Below are 26,047 nucleotides of genomic sequence, written 5' to 3' on the forward strand. Positions count from 1 at the left end.
ACAGCATTAAACGGGCTAGTATACCCCTAATTGTCGAGCCACCATGCAGCAGGACAACATTCTGAAGCACACAAGCAAAACCACCTCTAAATAGCTTACCACAATGCAATGGGAAGGCTTTGGACTGGCCTAGTCAAAGGTTGGACTTGAATATGACTTAGAAGCTATGGGATAACTTCAATCAAATAAGTTCATGCTTTTTATTGAATAAAACAATTCTGCAAAAAGGAGTGGGCCAATAATCCTCCACAGTGATATAAAAGGCTCCCTGTCAACTGTCTACATTTTCACAAAGGGCCAGGTTGGGTTGGGATAGCATGTTTCTCTTAACATTTTTGCAGCACTGTATAACAGTGACTGCATGCAAAAAACAAGCACATTTCCACAGCCACTAATAATACAAGACTTCATGTCAGACAACGGAGTAGGACAGATGGCAGTCATTACTTCTGCAGGAAGGGCATTGAACCTTTGGACACTTTACTAAGTCAATTAATCTAAAGTAGGTCTGGTGATGATGAAGCTATTTTTCAAGATGACAATGCATCCACCCAAGCTGCTGGGCAAAGAGCACCGACGTTATTCTTCACATATAACTTAAAGAGAATGGGTAATATCATATACATGTAAAAAGTAACAAACATGACATATTTATGTTTTTATAATGGATGACTCACTATGATGGGGACATGTATGTATGAAAAGTCATAATCCTCTAATGATTTTCACACCCACCTGAGACAGAGAGCATTTCTTCATCCTCCACATCAGAGGTGCCACAGGTTCCGGTACTGAAGCTCAGTGGCAGAGTGATTTCTCTCTTGGGAACGCTGCGAGGTTTAGGAAGCAGAGGAGGCTTCTGGAGCTTGGTGCGCTGCTTTGGTATTGGTAACTTTCCTTCCTCTGCATGTTTGGTAGTCTCAGCTGTACAGACCAATGCTTCTGGCACGTTCTCCGAGGTGTTTTCAACATCTTCTACAATTCTCAATTCCATCATTCTTTCCTCAGCTTCATGTTTAAAATGCTCTTCATTTATCTCGATGCTTGCCTTTTGTCCAGTTTCATCGGTCATGTCATGTACCACCTCTAAATGTCTTTGCTCTTCCCTACAGATTTCATCAGCCACTTCTTTTGGTTCTTCAAACTTCTTTAAGCTGACACATTCATCCTGGCTTTCCTCTTGACTTATTTTTCGATTCTCTTCCTGCTCCTCCTTGTCAACGCCTTGCTGCGCAACATTCTCCCTTGTCTCGTTACAAACTTTCATTGTTAGATCTTCTACTACTTTAGATTCTGGTTCCTGTACAGGCTCTGGGGTTTTCAGGCTAAGACGTCTTATTCTAGACACAGAGTCCAGTTCTTTAAGACGGGCCATTCTGTCTGTAGTCAACCCAGTCGAAGCAGCAGCAGATGAAGCTGCAGAACAGTTCAGCTTATCTTGCAGCGATTCAATAAGTTTGCATGTTCCGCCTCTCCCTTTCTTCTCCCCACTACATATGCTCAGTGATAAGGTCTTGTCTGGTGTGACGGGTAGGGACAGAGGAAGCTTACTTGGTGGGAACTCGGGGATGTCTAGAACTGATGGAGTTTCTGTATCCTGATTCTGCTGGCCATCATTGTGGTCATTTGTGTGCTTTAGTCTGTCTTCTTCCTCTTGCACCACTCTAGACCCTGTCTCCTTGATCTCCTCCATATCTGGTCCCTGGACTATCAGGGATCCCTCTTGGACTTGCACAATCGCTCTTGTTACTTGCTGTGTTTCTTCATTGGAACTTAGCTGTTTGTCAACCAAAGCAGTGTCTATTTCAGGCTCGTCGTCATCAGACTGTTTGTCTTCAACACATAAAGCCTCAACTGGAACAGTAATACCTAAGATCCTTGCAGCCCTCTCCTCTATAGACTCATTTTCAGGGATTCCTTTTGCAAATTTCACCTCATACAGGTTGCTGAGGTCTTCCGTAGGCAAAGTGTTAGCTTTTTCCTGAATAAGTAGGCTCTCTAAGTGCTTATCTGCTATTGTTGAGTCATTTTTATATGTTAGAGGTTCAGAGAGCGCATATCTTTCATCATTATCATCATCTCTAAACGCATAAGACACCTCCATTGTCCGTCTTGTAGTATGTAGCAAGTTGCCTTTTTCAGGCGATATGCAACTTTCCCTGTCTATTCCGCAGACCTTTGACTCACCACCATATGGTGAGAGGTCTGATTTAGAGTGTCCTTTCAAGTTACGATCAAGTTCTTCTCTTGAATTGTGCTCAAAGCTGCCACTACTTCTCACAAGAGCTGTCACGGACTGACTATGATCTTTATGATTGAGTGGAGATGGGACTGAAAGTGAGCGCTGCATTGGCTCTCCAGGACCACCAGGAGTTTCTGTATAGACAGTAAGCCCCACATCCCTCAACAAGGACTCTTGAGGAACTGGGATGTCCTGCCTGTAGAGATGGTTTGAATCACTGCAAGGGGGGACAAAAGACAAGAGAAAATTGTTGCTTCGGGTTGGTTTGGGAAGAGGGGACTGCTTACTTGTTAGTGGGATGTTATTGGCCTGTGGCTTGGAGAAAGTTCCACGCATTTCCATCGATTCTAGATCAGCACTAGAGGCAAAGGACTTTGATCGCTTTTTTATATTATTGGGCCTTTCGATGTGCATTGGTGGGAGACTAATTGCTTCCCGGCCTGGTTCTGGCCCACCAGTGAAATGTTCTCCTGATTTAAAACAAGCCAGTCTTTCATCCACACTGTCATTTTTAAATCGACTCACATTTGGTCTTTTGCTAATCGTATCTTCCATCTCTTTGTTAATAGTCTCCAATTCACCAATTGCGTCACAGGGTCGTCGGTTCACTGGCTTCAAGAGAAATTGCCCAAAGACCAGTTGTTCTTCACTTTCAGGTGGACTGCTCTTCTTAGGAGAAGATAACTGATGTTCTCCCTGATTATGTGTCTTGGTAGGAGATGATGAGTCCTGTTGTGTGTGCTGAAGTGATTCTGTTTGTGTTGGGCTTAGGTTAAGACGGGAGAAGGCGCTGTTACTGGAAAGATGAAGGTTCTTTTGACCCGTCATTGGGTATCCATAAGAGGAGGCACTATCCATAGTTGTATCTGAGGCTGAATGAAGAGCCTCCTGTCTCTTGGTGGGGCTTTGGGTTTCTGGACTTTTAAAACCTGTCACGGGTGAGCCTGTTTGGGTTTCCTGGTTACGGTATTGGTTTCCAGGCCAAGATCCACCATAGCCTAACTCTTTGTCCTCATTTGCTTGAAGTACCCAGGCGTCTATGACCTCCTTTCTTAAAGGAGCTCTTTTGTAATTCCTCATTGAGGACGTGCTGGTAGTGTGGTAGTGAGAGTAGTGTGACTTGATAGGTATCTCATTCACAGACTTGCTACGGATGTTGGGGCTTTCTTTGAGACCTACAGCAAAAGTGTCAGTGTTCGTAACGGTCAGGTTTGGCATTGCCTCATTATTGTTCTGATCAGCTGCTAAGCCTTTATTAATGTTTGTCGGCGTGTGAACGGGGACGGACACGAGGCAGAAAATGGTTTCACTCACTCTTCTTTTGGTGTTCCTTTGGATTTCTTGTCCTGACTCTGGAACAATTGTCTTTACTTGTGTGATGGTTTCTGCAAAGACCTGGTCCGAACTGGACCCCTGACGAGAAAAGGTCCTTGTTAATGGGAGCTGAAAAGCTGAAGAGGGGGACGACGGCGATGGTAGAGTGTTGAGATGTCTGTTGTTGCAGTTTTGGTCAGGTGCTCGGAAGTTACTTATAGAGTCTTTGTGCAAATCACTTCGCCACCTTTTATTTTCATTGTCCACATTGCTAGAAGACGTCTGGTTATTTTCACCTGCCAGTTTGGCAGAGACGAAAGGCCCCAGTGGCGGGGGCAAAAAGGCACTGTCGTCGGGTGCAGGCTCTGATACGGTGACGCTGGGAAGCTCATTACGGATGTGGCGGATTTTGTCAGCGTCCGTCAGAGAGTTACCACCCAGAGCTGAGGAAATGTGACGAATGCGAGGATCATCAAAGGAGATATACTGAACTCCTCCTCCTGAATACTCCTGGGTCGAATACACAGGGTAAAGCTGCTTCTGGCTGGATGAACTTCTGTCTCTGTGGGGACCAGGCCAGGAACAAGCTGGATGCCTGATGAACCAATGAGATCCATCAGGAGCCACTTGTACCTGTGGATACATATCCCCTCTGTACCTAAAAGTTAAAGGAACAAAGAAAACATGAAAATCAATACAACGGTTTTATGAACAGATACACTTGAATAAATATGTAGCACTATTCTGCTGCACATTTAGACATATAAAGCATCAATAATGAAAGATTATTAATAAAAAAATGTTTCCGTCTCAAATATCTGATTGGACTACTGTATTTTTTTATCTTTATGCATTAAGCCCACACCTTGTTACAGCTGACAATGTTTTCATCTGAATTAGTCGATTGAAATGACTGACAATTTGGCTCTTGAGATAGTTTAATGCAGTTTTCGTCAGTTGGACAAATAGAACAAGTTGCTTGCCTGCTTTTTAATCTTAGCATTTTGAAATTTTATTGGCTTATGTTTAAATTGTCTGATAATTCACTTACATCACTTTGATACATGCATGTATTATGAGAAATGCACTAGGAACTGGTCAAATTGTTTCAAATCGGATGTGGATTTTTGAAACCCATTCGATGCTGCTGTAGCTAATACCACAGTGTTAGCTAGCAGGATCTTTTGCTAATCAACACTATGGGTGCAGCAGATTACAAAATTACTTATAGCAGACTAACAACAGTCGATAGGATTTGCATTTCATGGGGACTCTCGTGTCAATCTATTAAAATACCCTGAATTGGACCATCTTAGCTTTACTTCAAGTTTTATATTGAGATCTTTTCCTTTTGTTCTTCTCTGAGAAGATAATGTAGAACCCGCTGCACTGGTTAGGCTGTAGAGAAAACATCCTGTCTGTAAGTGAAAGGCAGAGGTTAACACACATGAATGATGTTCATGTGTGTTAGACACAGACTGAGGCTTAAGGGGCAAAAACATATGTTTGAAATTATTACTAAGCTGATTCAAATATCTTGAATGAGAAAGGACTATGCTGAGATGTTATATAATAAAACTAAACTATGATCCTTGTTTCTGCTTAATAAATGAATTTTCATGAGAATGAGACCAAATTTAAATAAAACAGATGACAGACAATTAAGTCAGGTCCTAAAGTTTTAACCAAATACCTGATAAAAAGATCATTGTAAAAAGTGTCTGTTGTTATTTTTGTGATTATTTTCAGACATTTAAATCCAACAGTGGCTCTTTTAAACTCAGCTCTCCCATCTTTAAGTTTAATAATAGAATGCAAATGTCTTATGAAACAAGGTGATAATAACCTGTACTCAAAAAGAACATCTCCATATCCTCGGAACGCCCCTCCCATTATTGGAGCTCTTTTATAAGACGGAGGAGGGATATACCCCGGAGGCCGAGAATCCTGTGCAAAATAGTCCAACTGAGGGTCTTTACTTCTCGATGTGGGGATGGGAGTTCTGTCTCTTGCCATGGGGGTCACTGACTCTCTGCCGGACAGAATCTCGCAGCTTCCCCTGATCTGCTGGTGCATCTCGTAAGAAGGAGGTCTGGGGGGTCGGGTGAAGCGGGCCTTTGGTGTGATTGAGAGTTGGTTGGCACTGGCCGGCCTCCCGTTTTCTGGCCAGCGAGGTGCTCGGTAAAAGTCTTGGTGGGTCAGCGGGTGGCCGTTGACCCGCCTGAACATTTCCTTACCAGACAATGCTATGTCCACGTATTGCAGGCTCTCGGGCTGCAACACTCTGGGCAGAGACTGGGACTTAGCTTTGGTCCTGGGGTGGACTACCATGCCCTCCGGCGTTCTGGCATGGAGTCGCTGCTGCTCCTGTCCCCAACGCTCCGCCTCGCTCTGAGACATCTGACGGCCGAAGCTCACAGCTGGGTGCCACTCCTCCGTCCCCAGGCTCTGGCATTTCCTCTCAGTTGCCATCCTCCATTCCTGGAGGGCGGCCTCCCTTTCTCTAGAGCGGCCCTGTGTCTGGGCCAGGGCTTGGGCTTGGGCGTGGGCTGCCCAGCGCTGCCTTTCCTGAGCTGCTCTCTGACGGTCCTCCACAGAGAGCTCTTGACCTCTGGCCTGCTGAGGCCCTTCTGGCCTGCTGTACCCTCCCTGTCCCTTTCCATGGGGTTCCCTGATGTCAGCGTAGTCCAGCAGCACGCTGAAATCCTGTCCTCTCCTCCTCCAGTATGAAACATCCTTGGATTGTGGCTGTGGGCCTCTGTTGCCATCACAAAACCTTGAAGGAAAGCCAAATAAATGAAAATGTCAGAATGCCTTCTGTGAACTGAACAAAAAGTGGACAAGATTCGAGAGGTTTCATACGCCCGTTATAGACACTCTGTAAGACTTTTTGGTGAGAATCTTTAGTCAGTGCTGATAGTAGTCATTATAAAATGAATACCTAGAAAACAACAATAATGCAAAAGAAAAAAGAAATAATAAAGCTATACTACGGCTGGACAATAAATCAATAACAATTTGTATTGCAATAGATCAGTATCAATATTCTGATAGAATATTAATTAATTTCACTGAACTCTGATCCAGAACTGCAGAGCATTCTGAAACAGGAAAGCTCAAATCAATTTGGCATTTCAGATATTTAAAACAAAAAATGTATAAATAATTACTGATATTGATATGAAATGCTAGTATCGTGGTACGTTTTTTCAGCCATATCTTTCAGCCCTAAGTTATACTGAACAAACTTTTGTCATTATCACAATAGAACCACAAAATATCTTGATAGAACTGTAAATCCAAATCGCCCACTCCTATTTGGACAGCTAATTTCCTTTAAAGGGGCAGTATTATGTACTTTCCTGGCATAAGGTGCCATTTTATAGCACAATTGCTTTCAGTTGTTAAACAAATGCTTTATATACCAAATATGATTTTTGTATTCACTCAAGTTGACTATTAGATTACATATGTATTAGATTTGTTTGATGACCTGAAACATTTAAATGTGACAAATAAAAAAGAAAGTCCATAAGAGAACAACAAATTTTCACAGCAATCCAGGTACCATCATATTGACAAAATACTCAGAAACATAAACAGATGGGAAAAAAACAAAATAAAAAAAAAAACAGAAATCCTGTCCCACTAGATGGAGACAGATGCCTATAAATAGCCGTGTAATGTTAGGTAATTGAGCTTTCCTACGAGCACAGTGAACACATTACACAATGACACACTGTGTCTGTTACTCCTACACCGCCGTCCTGAACACATCAGGGCTTCAGACGCCGTTTCACTGACGGCCTTTCTGTCGCAATTTCATTTTTTCGCTCCCCGCCTCAAACAGCGAGCCAAATTTCACTCCGATGACGCTCGACCGCGGGCCGCATGGGCAACAACGCAACACAGTCGTTTCAGACCGTTCCTGGTGATCCAGACTGACTGGAAATGTAAACAAGACGCAAGCGCACATGTGCACATCCTCCAGAGGCCTCAGCTGCCGAGCGTCCTTGACATTTCCATCTGCGATCATTACCGGCCAATGAATGTTTACTGGAAGAGATTGGGGAGGGAAGAGGAGGATAGAGGAGGGTAGGGGCGGAATGGGGCCACAACAGTCTGGTAAATCTGAGGATATTTAATGATGAGTTGCCATCATCATCAGTCTAATTGGGTTAAACAGAACTGGTCTGGAGGGAGTGTAAAGATAGGTCTGGTCCTTATCTAAACCAAAGCTGCCAGGCTAAACACGTTGGGGCCGAAGATGGATGAACAAACAACAGATTGAAATTGCGGAACATATGTCTGTAATTCCCACATTCCCAACAGCAACGGCATCCCAGCTACACGATACAACAAAACAGCTGAGAAAACGCACAACCACCGAGGCTAATTATGGGTTACATGACACATTTCAGGAGTCTGCCTCGGTAGCAGTTTGTTGAGGAAAAACTCAAATTTGCCCTAACAACACATTTTGGGGGGGAAGTAAATCCAGCAGCCCGGACTAATTATGTAGACAAGAAAACAGCTGTATTGACTTTAGTCTTATTTACAGTGAACAGATGCAAATATACAAGATCAACAGCTTTGCTATAAAGTCCCAGACTGGCTAAAGTGGGGCAACATCCCTGGAAAATATCCCACACTCCAGCGTCTCCCTATCAGAGAGGCTAAATATAGCCAATCCTCCATCTGCATGTTTAAATATTCCCTATAAAACTGCTGTTTAATTCATGACGTATCCATTATGGAGGCAGGTGCATTACGTGTGAAACACCGGGAGCCAGTTAGGCATATTGGTTTATGTGAGTGGAAAACACGGAAGCGGGGAGGAATCCTGACAAACCTGGCAACCTGTGTAAACGTGGGGCGCGCTGAAACGGGGGGTTGAGGGGAGCAGCGCGGGTTTGCCCAAAAGCTGTGATTACAATTCCAAGAGGTCCCACAAGGGAGATTAACACACGAGCATACATTATTCCTCTCCTGCTTAAAAAATAAAAAAACGGCCTTAGAAGAAGAGGAGAGATGAGAAGAGAAAAGTAATGAGACGAGTTTACACACAAGGGTGAATTTTAGAAGTGAGCGACGGATCAAGCTGGGGTGTTAAGAAGTTTCGCGTCATGATGTGAAGTACCCACATGCCTCTATTATCTGTAATATTACAACCACCAGACCAAACAGAAGGAATATTGTCAATTATCAAAGTTTTTAAAGACATGTCCTCTTTACTCTGATACTCCTAAATACAATTCCGACCAATCAATTGCCATAAGAAGCCACCTAATTAGTAAATGTCTTCCGCCTGCAACACAAATAATCGTTCGACCATAGCACACAGTGCTAAGTAGTGAAACATACTTTAACAAAGCTTCGAGGCAGATGATTTGCCTGGAGGAATTTTAATAATAGAGGCTCTCAAATCATTCAATGAATCACTGCAGAACTGGTCTGATTAGTTGCAGTGGAGTGGCTGTGAAGAAGCGGTGGACGGGTCTGTCAGTCAAACCTCTGTCATGGCAGAGCAACAGAGGATGGTGAGTGCTGCCATTATTACTTTATGTTCTGTCTCAGATTTGTTTCTCTTTTAGAAGTGTAGCTGTGGTGCAGTCAAAGACAAGGCCAACGTCTGAGCTATTGCTGCCAATCACTTTATGCTCTCTTAGAAGTCTGAGGAACTCATCAATCAGGTCAGATACAGTTGTGGTGAAGTTTAAAAGCAATTTTCCAAGGTTTTAACATCCAACAGAGCCCTGCTCAATCCATCACTCAAAAATGGTAAAACCGCAGTACATCTGCACTTGGCCTTCCATGTACACCGGCTGGCCAGGCAAAAACAGAACTAATTAGGGAAGCAGCCAAGGGGTCCAGGTTATTCTGGAGGAGGAGCCGATATCCACAGCTCAGCTGGGACAATCTGCAATTATTAGATGTGCACTCTGCTAATTTGTTTTTTATGTAAAAACTGGGGAGATGAAAGCATTTGTGGAAAGAAAGCCATTACAATTTTTGCCACAAGCAATGGAAGAAAGCGTTCTGGTTAGATGAGACCAAAATTAAATTTTCTGGCTACATATGGAGGGAAGCTGACAAAGCACATCACCTGAAACACAGCATCCCTACTGTGAAATCATCACCATGGTGTGGAGATGTGTTTTTTTTTGGGTTTTTTTTAATAACAGATCAGAGTTAAACATGGAGCTAAAGTTAATCCTGTGGTGGAGGTTTACCTTCCACCAGGAGAGCAATTCAGAACACACAGAGCTACAGTGGACAGGTTTAGATCAGAATGTATGCATGAGTCAATCTAAATCCACTTCAGAGTCAGTACCAAGGATTTTAAATTGATATTCTGGCGCCCTGCATCCTGTCGGACTGAGCTTGACCTATTTAGGAGGACGAATGGATAAAAAGTCTTCAGACATGCGAAGCAAATACAGACTGCAGCAAAAGTGGCTCTAGAAAACAGAGTTGGGTCAATAAATGAATGCCACAATTGTTAACTTTTAATAAAAAAAGTTAAATATTTTTGCTAAAGTTAAATAAAAGTTATGCCCTACTTTGTGTTGGTCTGTCATACAAAATTAGTGTTCAGTAATTAAAACTATATATGTAATTTTTATAAACAAATTTTTTTCTAGATATTTATAAAAACTCCCGTATGTCATGACATTTAATGTCAGACAGATCATCTGAAAAACATCAAGCTCCGCCTCCTTCCTGTGGTCCTACAGCCATCTGCAGAAATACACAGCCAATCAGAGCTGGTGAATCTATTGTCACAACAATAGATTCTATAATCTATTGTTATTGTCCCAATAACTATTGAAATAAATGTTGTTTGGAGATCATTTTCAAGTAACATGTCGACAGACCTTCCAGCTAATGACAGCATTTCTTCAAGATCAATAATTAATTCTGTAACAAAAACTCCACACTGGACCTGGAAGGTTTTTTAAGCATCCAAAATAAAACACAATAACAAAAACAATAAGTAAAACACACACACACACACAACCCAAACCATAAAGATAAAATAGATTAATTTTGTCTCTGTAAACATAACTACCCTTTATAAAATATAAATCATCAGTATAGTAGTTATCAAGCTCATTTTAATTTATTAGGTGATTAATTGAATAATTGCTTATTACGAAACTCAGATCATAGTCTCCGCATTGCTCAATTATGCTACAATTTTCCATAACATAGGAATGCTAAAGCTGGTTAGCTTGGCTGCTGATGACGACGGTATAAACAGTTTTCCTGAAACAGTACATTGTTTCTCCACCATTAGCACACTGAGCAATGCGTGCATGAGCATGACTAACAATGCTAAGACCCTCCTCTTTTCTATGATTGGCTGTTTCTATCCAAGTGGTGCATCCCTGCAGATGGCAATAGGATCACAGGGAGGAGGCAGAGGAGCTCTAATTTTTCACAGATATCTATCTCATGTTGTACTGTCAGGATACGGTGGACAGTTTTAACAAATATGTAAATAAAGAAAACCACACCGTTTATGAAAATCACATACAGAAATATGTTTTTACAGTACAGGAAGCCATCGTAGCATCAGGTCTTACCCGCTGTCCGACGTCAGCGACTCCCCCAAGGAGTGGGTATCGGTTTGGCCCCGGTTCTCACCGTCTCGTTTCGGCTGGCTCCCCTCCCTGGGTTCATTGTTGTTGCTGGGGCAGCCGCCGACGTACACCTGGGGCTGCCTTGTTCCGCCGCTGTTCCCCATGGCCGACGCGGGCCCCCGCTCGTAGCCGTTCACTGTCCTGGGGCCGGACCTGTTCTCCAGGATTTCGTGGTGTTTGCTGTAGGACGGTGGCGAGGAAGAGGGTGGTTGACGGGCAGATGACGATGCGGGGACTGGCGTAGGGGTGGAGGAGGCGGCATGTCTGGGCAGTTTGTATCCATGAGAGATGAGGAGGTCCTCCACGCTGTACATGGTGGCATTTGCTTCTGCTGGTGCTGGTGTTTCCTCCCACCCCCTCTCTGCCTTTAGGAAGGTTGCTTTTCAAGGCGTCTCCTCTTCTTCCCTTACACACACCGGCAGGATTACCGGCACAGCTGCACAGCGGAGGCCATCACTGGGAGAGAGACAGACAGAAAAGAGGTTAGTGTGAACACACTTGAAGAGAGACAAAAGGGGAAAAAAAGGTGAGGGTAAAACTATTATCCTCGAAATCCGTGTCCGAATGTTGTCAAGACCTTTATGGAAATTTGAGACAACGGCGGGGAAAAAGAAGGCGCCAGGACATAAGTGAACCCCCGCCAGCTTCCCAACTGTTCCCTCGTCTCCTCCTGTGCGGCATCATCAACAGCTGCAAGAGGAGTTTCAGATTCTGTGCCGTTGCGTTAAAAAGCAAGGCCACTGTTTGCGTTTGGATTCCCACAGACTTCCAGCTGGTACCAGCATTCCCAAGCCCATGTTTTGCATCACCAAAACTGCTGGAGGACAGTATCCCTCTTGTGTTCACCTCAGCATCACTAAAGTGTGTCCGCAAGCAAGAGCCTGTGTCCAACTCCCGGGACAAAGTGGAGCTTGTTCAAAGCACTGGTTGGACTCCATCAGGGCTGCCCCCTTGTCCCTGATCCTGTTTGCGAGGTTCACGGGTGGAAAATTAGTCGCAGAGAGTACACGGGTCTGGTTTGAGACTTTAGGGGTTTCATTTTTGTCCTTTTCAGATGATATGGTTCTTTTGGTGCCTTCAAGCTATGACCCTCAGCACCCTTCCACTGCAGCTGAATGTGAAGGGTTGAGGTAGCGTAAAATCATGACTTAAAAGCATGACTTTCAGTCTCACATCATTGGAGACATCTCTTAGATCAGGTAAAGACTTTGACAGGAACGTTGCACCCTGTGATTGTTTATCAGTCTTTCCATTGTAGATTTGCTGCTGTGCTTGGGATCATCGATGTGAAGTTTGCTGCTGGTAGAAATTTCTTCACACGCTTGGTGACGATCACTTAAGTGAATAAATTAGCAGCACCTAACTACTACTTTCCCTTACAAATTCTACAGAAAGAGCCAAGGACTATTTCGTATTTTCACAAATAGCTTTTTCCATTCTGGGGTTCCATTTTTGGTCAGGGAATAATAACTGTGCGGAATCTGGTGTGTCAAGCTACGACCAGATCTTTTTTTTTTTTTTTAATTAAATATGTCCTCATATGTAAAACAGTAGAAATGAAGGGTGTGTTAGAAGAACAGCTACTGGAACATTTTCTTTTTCAATTCTAATTCATTCGCTAGCAGCAAATACTAAAACAACTGCCTTATTAAACAGGAGAAAGTTGTAAAGGATTCAACTACAAAAATCTCTTCCTACCCATTAAGTAAAGCCAAACAATAAATGTTTTACAAAGTCATAACTTATACATACTCTCTGTGCCCCCCCCACAAAAATTACAATGACTCTTATCTTGAAGGACTAATGAATGATTGCATTAGGGATACCCAGTGTGCATCCTCTCATGATGTAATGCCCTTGATGAAGTCATGCTTGATGCCTTGTCAGAGGCAGAGATGCTGCTGCAGCCCACTCATTCATGCAAACAACCTGGCTGTCCTCAAAAAGAAACGGCATAAAAGAAAAGCGGCGTGTGACTCGCTGCCAGAATCAAACGCTGCGCAGACGGTTTTAAAGCCAATCACACTGGGATTGTTAAAAGGCAGAGCCAAATCGCTTGTTCTCACCCATCCCTCCTCCGTCCCCCATCTTTTGAAAAAACAGACGGCTGACGCAGCCTCGACAAAATGTATTCAGCTGCAAACTGATTAGCATTTGTTTTGCTCGTCTGTGTTTGTTTAGCCATCATAGTTCCATACAGGCAGAATGAAACGGAGCTATAAAAAGCCATCTGAGAGGGCAGCATGGCTTCCTCGTACCTGAACCCCGGGACAGCCCGCTAGGTGATTAGGTGATTAACGGGATCCGGCACCGTGAAAACGCCGCTCCCTTTGTGCGTCTGGCTCTCTAATACGATTATCTCTTCTTTTTTTTTTCATTTAAAACCTTAAACCTGTTAGTTTTGGAGGATTGACTCTTGGCGCTTAGCCAGTTAATACTTTTGTTGAGTTTAACTCTTCCCGTTTGTGATTTGAGTAATCCCCTCAAGAAGAGGCCGGTTCGGAGTTTCTAAGGACCTTCCTGTTGAAGCAATGTCAATGCTAAAGAAACAAAGGGGAGGGGCTGCAATTAATTTGTTTACGGATGAGTGCGCAGACATAGGATGCGCAGCATTTTACTCATCATTATTTCCTGAACTTCAGCTGAACTTGTGTTGGGCAAAAAAAAAAAAAAAATATGGTCATGATTCCTTTGATCTGACATTATCTCATGGAAACGCTACAAATGGCAGTAAAAGATCATGAAAGATAATGATAGTGGGAAAAATAAACACTGAACTTGACACTTTGACTGGAGACAGAGACTCGTTACACCTTAAACTGGCCATGACCAGGTTCTTCTCACAAGAATTTTGACAGAGGAGCCAAAAGAATGATTAGAAGAGCCAATGACAACTTCCAGTGAGCTTTAAAAATATCTGGAATTAGCAGGGACAGTTTCTCAACCCAATCACTGCACAAAACTCCACTGCCGAAGGAAAACTGAGGAGAACTTGGTTTCAAGATAGCTTTAGAACATGCAAATAAGCAAATGAGATACTAAAACTAGTTATGCCACAATGAGACCAATTGTAACTTTTTTGGACACGTTTGGAGGATGAAGCATGACCCCAAAAACACCATAGCAACAGTTAAGGTTGGAGGTGGAGAAAAATATCATGGTGTGGGCTGTTTTTCCAACATGGAAAGGAGAAGAAACCAAATCTGGTTTGGTGAAAGGAAATAAAGCTAATGGCCCAGTCAAACTCCCGACTCCAGGTCAGCAGGTCTTTTGCTGATCTTCATTTCAGCAAAAGATCTGAAGGTTCAATTGTGTGCATTCAGGTCTCCAGTCATTGCACACAATTTGAAAGTGTATTCACAGAAGCACCAGAAGCATTTAGACTAAAATGACTCTTTGTGTGGAAGAAAGGGTCAAAATGACACAGTAGTATTTCATCCATTGTGTCTCTCCAAACAGGAAATGTAATGAGGTTCTCATGACCAAAGAAACATTTGCCTAAGTATTGAATACATTTCAGTGAGTATGTTCAATACTTGCACCATTCCATTGTTATTGCACATTGGACTAAATTCAGTTGATTTCTTATATCATTCTGTCTTTGACTGAGCCATATTATTAAAACCACGGTTTGGGTTGTTACTTAAATCTGATGCGACTTTCATGTCAACAGTCCCATTAAGATCATATTTCTTGAAAAAAGTTGACGTATTCAATATGTATTTTCCTATCCCTAGCTGTTGAAAACTTTCTTCAGTTGAAATTTAATTTCAGAACAATCTGCAGGTTTGCCAGCAGTAGATGAGGACTATCATTCCAAACAGGCAAAGGCTTAATAAAGAGAGTTGTAGGTCACCTGTCCTTAATGTTACCAGATATCAACCTGCTTTAACCAAGGTCAAACAGAAGGTCACAACAAAATAAATCTAATCTACAATAAAAACTATTATAACCCTGGTTCTAGCTCACAGCCCCTGGGTTTCCCTCTAGCCGAAACCCAAATCTGAGCCACTTACCCCCGGAGTCATCACTAAATGAGGATTATCTCCAATATCGGTGAAAAGTTGAGTATGTCTTCCTCTAAGAGTTGAGCTGTTGTCGTACGTCCCGTCCACCTTCCCTCTTCCTTTCCTCCTCCCCCCTCTGCCAGAATACCGTTAATGCCATTACACAATGGAATTACCCGTTTTATATCACATAAAAATCGTGATTCATGCAACAGTCCACAACAATGGCCAGCTTTCATCCCCCAAAACACAACAACATTGTGTTCCTCTACAATGCCCGCTTGTGTGAAAAGACACCACAGCCATCCGGATTTGGCATCGGGGAGACAAAAAAAAAAGAAAAGAAAAGAGGGGAAGATGGATTGGCAGTGTCTTTAATGATATGGCTCAGTCAAAGACAGACTGATATAAGCATATGGATAACACATGCAGCTATGTAAACTAAAAATATATCTAACCATATGTGGGGCAGCAGCGTCCTTACAGGATTCAGTAGGAATGGGTCAAATGAAGGGTTGTCAGGGGTTGTTAGGTTGATAAAAAACCAGGGAAGCGGCGAGGTTTTGGCTGAACGTTTGAAATGTTTTGCCCAGGCTGCAGGGGTATGACAGGTTGCAGGTTGACAGTTTGGTGTCAGCTACTTATTCCTGGCCCCGGCAGAGACGAGGGGCATGGTGAGGAGCCCGAGGGGTGCGGGGGGCAGCCTGGGTAGGACAATGCAGCACAGATGCCTAAATCAGGCCCTCGGGGGGAGGAGCTAACTACAGAGCAGAGTCGGCATGTTTAAGCAAACATCCGAGAATAGACTGATAAGGCGCATAATGTGGCGAAGGATGGCTGAATGATTTAACTCACTGACGCTTATGTTGTCATATTGCATAAACTACATGAAACAGTCAAGAAATCCTGACTGAAACTGAAGGAGACCGAGCAATGGATCTCAAAGGAATCTCATGTGATAGACCAACACAGACTTAAGTGAGAAATCGAAGGAGAATGATGCATAGTTTGAATAGTTTCAATTAACAATCAGGTGTAGAAGGCATAAATTTGTATTAGCTAGGAAGAGTATGGCAAAACTCTTCCCAGAAAGGGAAGGGGGAGTATATGAAAAAACTCTCAACTCAGACAATCAGTCAACAGGAAAACTGTTGACTGATTTAAGATAAATCTTTTTTTTTTTTGTAAATAATCCAGAACTTCTCAAGTGGCATAGATTTAGCTTAAAAATCTTTGGTTCAAGTTCTGAAAAAAAAAAAAAAATCTATTAAGCACCTTTTTTTGTCCAGTTATTACTCATTTAGTCCAAAAAATAACCAACAGATCAGCCCTATGCTGTATTGATGTTCGGTAAAACAGATAGGGCCGAGCTTTTCACATGTTGATGTTAGCAGTATTTTTATCGGCAGATGCATTCTTTGCCACACTACAAGAATTCAATGTTATTGCATATTAGGAATTTTTTTTTTAGTGAACTGTTTTCTCACTTTCTTTTCTAAAAAGGACATACTTTAAAATATTTATAATATTGCGTAAAATAAGCTTAAGTGGTTCAATGATACATCTGCAATTTTTTGTTAGAATAATCAGTAAAATAATAATAGTTACTATTATTATTATTTAAAAAGTCATTGATTGCAACTGAGGGTGTCACGGTACAACTTTTTCACTTCCGATACGATACAGATATTGCAATTTTGAGCACTGGCCAATATCGATGTTGACCCGATGCAATATCAATGCAAATCATACATACGTTTGTCACTTATTTTGTACTGTGGAATGTCACAAAAGGCTTGGTCTAGCGATATTCAAAGAGAGAACAATAGTCAACAACAGATTATTTTTTTGTCATGACAAACGTTTTGATTTATCGTTGACACACTAATTTTCAAATAATGCTTCAAACCTCCCAAAACTGTCTATCCTGTTAGTTTTGCTATTTCTTGAAAAAAACAAAACAACAACTACGTGCTTAAACACTGTTGCCTGGAACCAAAAAAAAAGACAACTAGCCCTCGTTCTAAAATAACCTCAGAGAGCCGCGCCTCTTCAGCACATTGTTCCTGGTCTCCTTGGATCTCTAAGCGACCCGAATGGGTGTGCACTTGGCAGGACTCTTGTGCTGCATCTGCTCAGAGTGTACAGGCGTTTCTGAGGCATGACAAGCCCATCGCACTCTGCGAGCAGCGCCGCTTGGAAGACTGTTTATCTACGTGACATCACTGTGTCCAGCGGATGGGCCGCCTCGCTTCCTGAGGAAGCGCGTCTGTTTTCAACTGGAGGGTTGTCGCAAGTGTTTCCAATCAGGGACTTGTTTGTCCCGAGGGGAAGAGGTCGGAGGCATGGTTTTTTTCTGTTTTCTGAAGAATAAAGCGCCTGAAGTGGTTCGAGTCATATTTCACTAAGAGCGACCCTGCGTTTGTTTCCCCCTCTACAGGTACGGCAGTGACTCAGCAGCAAAACGTGTGGTTTACCCAAAGATTCATGTGCCCTCTGGACACTTGCCATCCATCAAGAGAGTCCTATTGATCTCGGCAGACATTACAGTTTGGCACAGATACAGCATGACCTACTGAAGCAATGAAAATTTACCATCACATCAATCCAAAAAAAGTTAAATATAAAGCAGAGCTCACCACCACGTTGCAACCCCATGTGCTTTCTCAATAAGGCACGCCCTCCTAGACAGAGCAGCACTAACGGCACCATGAGCTAATGAACAAAGGTTTAGCCAAAAAAATAAATAAAAAGACACACCCACTGGCATAATTTTACTAAACATACTCCATGGCACCAGTTGTTTTGCTTTCATGAACGGCAGACAATAGTGTGTGGGCCGCTGAGATATTCCCTCTGCATCATTTCAGTCCAAAACTTATTACAGTCAGACTCTACTGGCACAGAAATCAAAGGCAAGATGGGTTAGAGAAGAAAAAAAGGGGGGTTGGAGTCGGGGTGTGTTTTAGTGAGGCGGTGGGTGGGGTAGATTTATCCCACCGTATTCCAAAAGATCACAAGTCTGCAAGATTCATTTTAGGCTTTGGAGAAGCAGCCCAGTCTTGGATTTGTCTTCCAGGCTCAAGGCAGAGTAAAAAACAGAAGGATACTGATGATGTGACGAGAATTGTGTCAGTGGAATTCTCTTCCATTGTGCAACGAGGCTTAGCTCGGTCCAGCTCTTACGCAGCGATTTGACGTCAAGAGATTTTCTCCGTCTGTGCGCATCCTAAAGGGGTGTGAAAGGCATACTGCATCTTAAAAGTGTGCAGCTCATGGTGTGAAATACACTTTTTCTTACCCTTACTGTGAAATCTAGCTTGCATAAAAATAACTGAGAAAAACCAAACAAATCTAAGGGAAACATGACAGAACAATAAAGCTGCCATAATCTAGCTCAATTAGTATATACACCCTTAATCTAACTCTTTGTTCATGCACTTCTTCAGGTGATTTGAGCATTAGATTTTCTTTAGCACAAAATTATCAGCATGCATAGTTGCTAATAAAGGTTCTCCAAATCAAATAGATTTTGAGGACATCTCTTGTCCACAGCTAACCATGTAGACTTGCTGCAAGATTTAGTTCTGGACTCGACTACAACATTCCAAAAACTTTAAACATTCTCTTACATTATACTTTTTTTATTTGGTTGTATGATTCAACTCAAACTGGTGCTAGAGAATCCTTCTTCATCTTTGGCTTTCTGGTAGACACCTGAAGGTTTTGTATCTAAAGTGACCGATATTCAGAGCTGCTCATAATTTTATTGACCTATAAAAATATTAAAGGATGGGGAATTATGCATTTTCCAGTCACATAGTGCCATTTTATACTATAATCAAGTAGTGTGAATATTACATTCACTTGTTATGAAAATACTATTAAAAGAAAGTCAAAAGAAATTTCACTTTGCATCTGATGCCTTAAAATTGGCTTCTGTCTCTTTAAGAACCTTCCGACACTGCTGCTTTTAGCACACCATCACAATAACGCTTCTTCATGCCATCCAATGATGTTTTCAACCGTTTTTCGGAGAGTGGTAGTTTGCATGAGCTCAGCAGACGTGCAGTTCCTCTAGGTGTTGGCTGATTGCTGCTGCTAGTTTAGAGGAGCTGTGTGAGAGACTCCTGACAAAGGGGTGCTGTGTGGGGCAGGAGTTTGGCTGTGAACTGAAGTTCCAAATAGGAAGTGCATTGTAGGAACAAGCGCTAAGGCACCACGTAATGGCTGCCACGGAAGATTCAAGAATTCCTCCAACATAAATGAATGAGTGAAAGTGGTACTCTGAGCATGTGTTTGATTCTGTACCCACCGTTCACCCCCATGATTTACAGTGGGCATGGAATGTCTAATGAAGCCCAGTGGTATTTTGGTCCAGAAATTTCAAAATGCCAAATGACCTGTGCTTGCATCGCGTTCTATGTAGTCCAAGGGACTCTACAGCCCTTTACCCTACAATTATTCACACACTGATGGCAGTAAGCTATGTCGGAGCCACAGCTTCCCTGGGACTGATTGATAGAAGTGAAGCTGTCAATGCCATTTAATTGACACCACGGATCCCTCTGACTACCTTCTTTGCTTGCTGATGGTGAAGTGTCTTGCCCAAGGACACAACAGCAAAGTGACTGAGATAGACTGTTCAAATTGGTGACCCAAAAGTTAAAGGAAGAAGCCCTACTTCCTGGTGTAAGTCTGATTTCATCTGACCATAGCACAATTGGCCAAAAGGTTTTGGGAGGTTTAAGGCAGACCTGGGTATTTTCTTTGAAAGAAAGGCCTGTTTTGGACTCCAAAGAGCAAAAGATTGCCGTCACCTGTAGAACACAACCAGCGCTTGGCTCGTGCAGTTTGATGTCTTGGATGCTTCCCGTGGCTTATATGCTGTGGAATTGTTTTGTGTTCTTCTCCCGACTGAGACATTTGTACAATGAGATCATTTCAATGCTTTGTAAGCTCTCTGGAAAGAAATGGCTGAGGGATATCTTTCACAGGAAAACTGGTAAAAGTTCTAAAATGACTTAGGGTTAAATAAGAAAAACGTATTTTTTTTTCAGCATAAACTTTTTGAGAGCTGCTTTAACTCTTAAGTATAGATTACTAAGCATGCTAATCTCCACCACCACACATGGCCCGTAGGCTCCACCTGCCCTGAACTACTCCGAGCCCTGCGCCTGTTCCAGAGCCTGCCAAATGGGCTTCATGGTAATTAGTGTCTGTCAAGGTCTGGGGCTCTGCTAGAGATGACAGTGGCATGGTTTATCAGCCAGAAACAGTATGATCAAAGGGGCAGCACGCTCTGCCTTTCTGCTAATCAGATGTGGACTCGGCATGCCTCCTGCTCAGCACCACGAACGGGAAGGCAGCAAACAATCCGGCAAAAATATGTCCTCCCCAACACAGAATTGCACTCATGCCTCATCAGCAGCAACTTTCACAAATCGGGAGTCGACATGCTGCAAAAACAAGCATGTTTCACCTGAGGAAACGAGAAAAAAAGGCCACATGAGCGCATAATAACAAACAGGCTGGACCATGTCGTGGAACACTGTTCCAACGTTGGAGGACGAGCAGAAATCAGAAACAAACACCGCCTTGGTCCCCCCCCCTTCAACCAGCAGCCGGGATCCAACAGAATTTACGCCGAGCTGTAATTTTATACCACTGATTCTGCCTCCTCCCACAGTCAAACGTCAGGAGCTTTCACACGTTTCTGGCTGGCTTCATCCGCCAGAAGCCCGGCTGCGTCACCTCTGCTCTGACATCACCATGCGACATCAGGCAAGACCTCGGAGGGGGGATTCCAGTAGCCGGGAAAAACATTGCATGACTTTCAAAGGCTACGGCAACCCGGTGGCAGACATGCTTGTTCTACCGATGTGACACTACGGATTGGAAAAGAAAGGACAAAGCTGTTTACCGCTGTAGAAACCATGCACACGTATCATTAAAGAACTTATCTGGCTACTAGGAGCATTAGTGAAAACTGAACCCATGCCATTCATTTCATAGTCATGGAGGGCCCCTCCACTTTTTGCTGACCAGGCCTTTTCCTCTCACTGCTGGAAGGAATTAATGAGCTTCTTCCCCTCCTAATACGCTCCCCATCCCAGCAGGCTCCACGCCCTTCTTCCTCAGGGCAACTCGCAGGGTCTCTTGTTCCCACAAGATCCCAGGTTTAGGAGGTGTGCAAAACATCCCTCCAGCAGCACCTCTGTACAAGCCTGTACTTCAATCACAATTTAATATTCAAGATGCCAACCCAGGAGTGCTGACGTGGGCTACATTTCTGTAACGGTTTAGCTGTTTCACTCCCCACTTTCTACAGCTCACTATGGAGATCAGAAAATAATGTCTGTGCTGACATTTCCTAACAGCTTTTGATGTTGGCTCTCTCAGCTGTGAAAAGTCCCAGTGAGCAGGAACGGATCACTTCTGGCTGATGTTAAGAGTCATACTGTAAAAACAGAACCAAAAAGCCTCCTGTAAGTATCGGCTCTTTTGTGAAAGCACATGTACGAGTGATCAAGTGAGAGAATGTGAGGAATGTTTCCAGTTACAGAAGCAGTACTGGAATAACCAAATAATAGAACAGACTAAAATGGAAGTAATGGAACAGACTAAAATTATGAAAATCTGTCCTCTAGAGGTCCCCAAGGGTCCTGCACACCTTCCATTTGAAAATGTCACTTTTCCAGATTTAAATTGACAAGACGCCGCAATCACTTTTAGGTCCACTTAGAAAGTGTATACTAAAAACAAAACAAAAAGAAGGTTTGTTAAAACCTTCAGTTGATCAGGCATTCATTGTGAAACCACAGACTAAGGATAGATGGATGGAAAGATGGATAGATGGATAAACAGTTATAAACAATTAAATGGCCAGATAGATGAATGAAAGGGTAGACAGACAGATGGATGAAATAATCAGTTTGATGATAGATGGACAGATGGATGGATAAACAGACAACTGGATAATGGAAGGACTGATGGATGAATGGATGGTTGGATGGAGAGATGGATATAAACAGTTTGATGGGTGGACAGATGAACGGATGGTTGTATGAATGAGCTGACACTTGAACGGATGGATAGACGGATTGATAGATAAATCGCTGAATAGCTATACAGATATAAGGAAACATACAGATGGCTGAACGGATAGATTGATGGATATATGAACTGATGGAGAGATGCAGGTGGATGAATGGATAGAAGGAGAAGCAGAAAGGTCACATTGACAGACGCACATATGGATAGATATGACACTTCCAAGAATTTATGTGTTTTCTCTAAAAATTAACGCCTGTTATCAACTGTTCTTCTGACCTTCAGAGGTGCTTGAGCGTATAAAGGTGAGTTTTCAGTAACAACCTTAGAAACTGAAGATGCTTTACCTAAAACTCAAGACCTAATGTAGATATAGATAGAAGCTAACATTATACTCATTGACAATACAAGGATCAAAGTCTAAAAATAAAGATACTTTTCCACGCTCCCATTTTTCTTCTTCTACCCTCATCCCCATCTGAAAAATATCCGAATTTTTAATTGACTTCTTCCACGCCTGGCTCCTGAATTACTGAGCCATTGTAAACACAGACACAGAAGGAAGATCAGAGCCAAGTGTTTTAGGTCATCCACCCTTGAGTGATATTTAAATCAGCAGCTAAATTCAGGGCCGAATTCCGGAGAACCAATCACATCTTTAAGCCGTTTCTCCACACTAGACAGCAGGGCGGCTGCTTTAACTCGCCCCGCGTGCAAGCGAGTGCGTGTGGAGGAAGGAGAGGAGAGGTCAAGCATCATTATCACGCAAACATGCTGCAGGTGTGACAAAGTGACAACATGCAAACATCAAAGCAGCCTAAACTTGGCACACCGTTTTGCCAGAGGCGGCTATTCAGCAGCTCATTTCCATCGCCATTTGGTCGCTCCCCCGCATCCGGCCAGAACCGTACGCGCAGCCGGGGCCGAAGGGGATGGTCGCCGCGTCATTAAGGGAATGATTGATGGGTTCGGGAGAGATGCTAACCTCGCGCTCTGGTTCCGTGGCAGGTCGGTGTCTGACTGCGGGCCACCCCGAACAAGCGCGCTGTGAGCAGATGTGGAGAGATGGCGAAAGTCCCTCTGAATATCCGTCTGAATAAGGTTTCACCGAGTAAACGACATCCCGATCAGATCGACCAAAGTCATGAGTGCACCAGCGTATCGGAGAGGGTCCCTGGTTGAATTCGGCGTGTTGGTGCTCCAGCACACATGCAGTGTTTTGATGACAGCGGTGGTTTTTTTAGAACTCTGCCTCCATCACAGAAACAGTGAGAGCAGGATACAAGGCAGAGCTGTTCCACAAGTTAAACCTGGATGTCACTAACTGTAGTTTGGAGTAATTAAACATTAAGCCCAATAAAGTAGCGTTTTAATTCCACTCTCCAATCAGTGTTCAGTTTGATTTTAGTCTCTAAGCGTGAGCAGGGGGGGAAATAAAACCGCGTAATTTTTGGAGAAATTAAGTGTTTCTCCGACATATTCGGGCTAAGGCTAGCCCGGTTAGCTCCATCGGCAATCTTTAACCTTCAGCTGATGGGAGCGCGTCCGCAAACAGCAGCTGCAAGTTTCAGCTGAGAGAGAAACGGAGAGAGAGAGAGGGAGAGAGGAAGAGACGGGAGGGGGAACAGACCGCCATCCTCTCCAGCTGGCGTCGCCTCCTGACGCCGCGTCTGTCCGGGGTTAGAGACGGTTTCATTCTCCGGAGGATCAGGAAAGGACAGCGAGTAAGGGCACGCGCTCAGTCCGAGACAGCTGGCTTTAACTTGTGGGGAAAACCTCTGGAAGGTTGTTGAAAGCAGAGCGACTATCTGCTTCCACACAGCAGCGGCAGCAGCAGCAGCAGCTTCCCTCTTCAGTCGCTGCATGTGTCGTGACACGAGGACAAAAAAAACAACAACAAAAGAAAAACATAACACACAAACACGCGCGCGTGCAAACCCCCTACAAATAAATGTCAGGATATAGAGCGTGGCTCGACTTGGAGCCACTTTTACCTGTGAAATGCGTCGCTGCGTCGCCGCCTAGTCCCCAGCTTTCAACCCAGCCGCTGGTCTGGACGGACTGAGCTGAGCTGGGATCTGCTGAGGGAACAGCCCCTCTTTACTACAGCACAGCTCTGTGGAAACATCCCTCTTCTCTAAACCGGTAGGCAGCTGGATTCTGCCCAGCAATAAGGTCACTTTACTTCCCGCACTTCAGGACAAAACCTTAAATGTATTTCAACGCACGCACGCGCAGCGCGGAAAATCAAATCTTGCACAATTTGCATGCCTGACATGACATTGATTGATGTTGGCCCTTACTGAGGTCGGAATTGCTTGATATGAAAAAATAATAATAAAAAAGTCACCTTCACTGAATGTTTATCATCAGGGCTGATCCAAGATTGTGTGGGACCTGGGAGAATTTTACTAGAGGCCACCTTTAGTTAATGGTGCGGCATTTTCTGAAGTCAGAATTAGAAAGGTAAAAATCAAAAGGCAGGTTGTAACATGTAACATGAGAAGGTTTTTGGCATGTTGGTACTTGAAAACATGAATTTAGAGACTTTTAAAATGTTTTAATATGTTATTAAAAATCCTTAGAAGGCTCCTAAATTTTAACTTCTGTCATAGCAACAAGCCAAATGTGAAAAAAACCAAATCTGATATTCTGTTGCCAGTTTTGGTTGTGTTGTGGCACCACAAGAGTATTAATGGGCCCCCATCTGACCCACTCTTGCAAACTTTTCTGGAAGCCCGACCAACATCCAGTTGCATTTTGTAAGTATTCTGATTAACTAACTAAGAAACCTCAAGTCATTGTATGATAAGCAATTCCTTTGTCACATCTTTAACAATTTAATGTTTAGTTTAGTTGTCTCTTGGAGACTTGACATTGATTGGGCCAGAGTTCTGAAGGAAAATCCTACTTGGCGAACCATGCGCCTTTGTGGTGCAGAATATGCGCAGACCAAAATTACACAACTTATTGCTGTCATAGGAAACATTCCATCATGTGGAAGGTTCATTTAATCAAATTATGTTGAGTTTTGAAACCCTAATTTATGCTTATGGTTGATAATTTTTCTTTTGACAAGTAGCTATATGTTTGTCTCCTTACAAATTTCTTCTATTGTTTTTTTGTCACACTTAAATGTTTCACATAATCAAACAAATTTCATTATTAAAGTCAGGGTGATTACAAAAAAAACCCCCTCTCCAAATAATAATTTCTTTTATTAGGGAAAATCTTATTTAAACCAATCGTTTTCCTCTTCTTTTGATTTCTGCAACCTTGTAGAATAGATAACTTAAATTGGACGTGTCTGACAATTTAAGCAGTTGTGACACACTTGTCGTGTCTGACAACTTGAAGCACTCTAAGTACACCTTAGAGTGAAAAACATTCGAAAAACAAGTTAGAAACAAAGTCACTAACATCTATTAGTCTGGAAACGGTTGCAAAGATAGTTGGAAAGTTTTGGGACTCCAGCAAACTGCAATAAGAACCATTATCCACAACAGGACTGTTCACGCTGCAGATTAAAACTCACCTTGGATAATGATTGCGGAGGAAGCTGGTACCACTGAGCGAGCCGTCAGTCTATCTGCCAATCATTCATGGATAATGCAGTTTTTCTACAGCTGCCTGGAAGGGAAATATTTGGTACTTTAACATAAAGTTAGCCAATTTCACTGGGGCCCTCAATGTGAAACTACAAACAGTTGTTTGTACAGACTAATTTATTATAGTCTGTGGTGGAGAAGAACGACTAATATGACGTCTCAAGCTTACACGCATGA

General features: G+C 43.0%; 1 protein-coding gene across 2 annotated transcripts in view; it reads right to left on the bottom strand.

The window, feature by feature from the left end:
- jcada (junctional cadherin 5 associated a) overlaps window positions 1-24,380 on the bottom strand; it is a 29,646-nt gene extending 5,266 nt beyond the window's left edge. Inside the window, exons 1-4 of one of the 2 annotated variants that reach the window (XM_028005009.1) lie at window positions 24,257-24,380; window positions 11,146-11,658; window positions 5,403-6,332; window positions 736-4,214 (exon numbers count right to left, since the gene is read on the bottom strand). In XM_028005009.1, the coding sequence (XP_027860810.1) occupies window positions 736-4,214; window positions 5,403-6,332; window positions 11,146-11,516 (4,780 nt within the window). In that variant the 5' untranslated portion in view covers window positions 11,517-11,658; window positions 24,257-24,380. Of the gene's footprint in view, window positions 1-735; window positions 4,215-5,402; window positions 6,333-11,145; window positions 11,659-15,218; window positions 15,328-24,256 lie in introns of those variants that run through there. The other variant, XM_028005010.1, reaches the window with a different exon arrangement.
- Window positions 24,381-26,047: the final 1,667 nt, after the last annotated feature.

The sequence above is a fragment of the Xiphophorus couchianus genome, chromosome 21 (genome assembly GCF_001444195.1).
Source record: "Xiphophorus couchianus chromosome 21, X_couchianus-1.0, whole genome shotgun sequence".
NCBI classification, from domain to species: domain Eukaryota; kingdom Metazoa; phylum Chordata; class Actinopteri; order Cyprinodontiformes; family Poeciliidae; genus Xiphophorus; species Xiphophorus couchianus.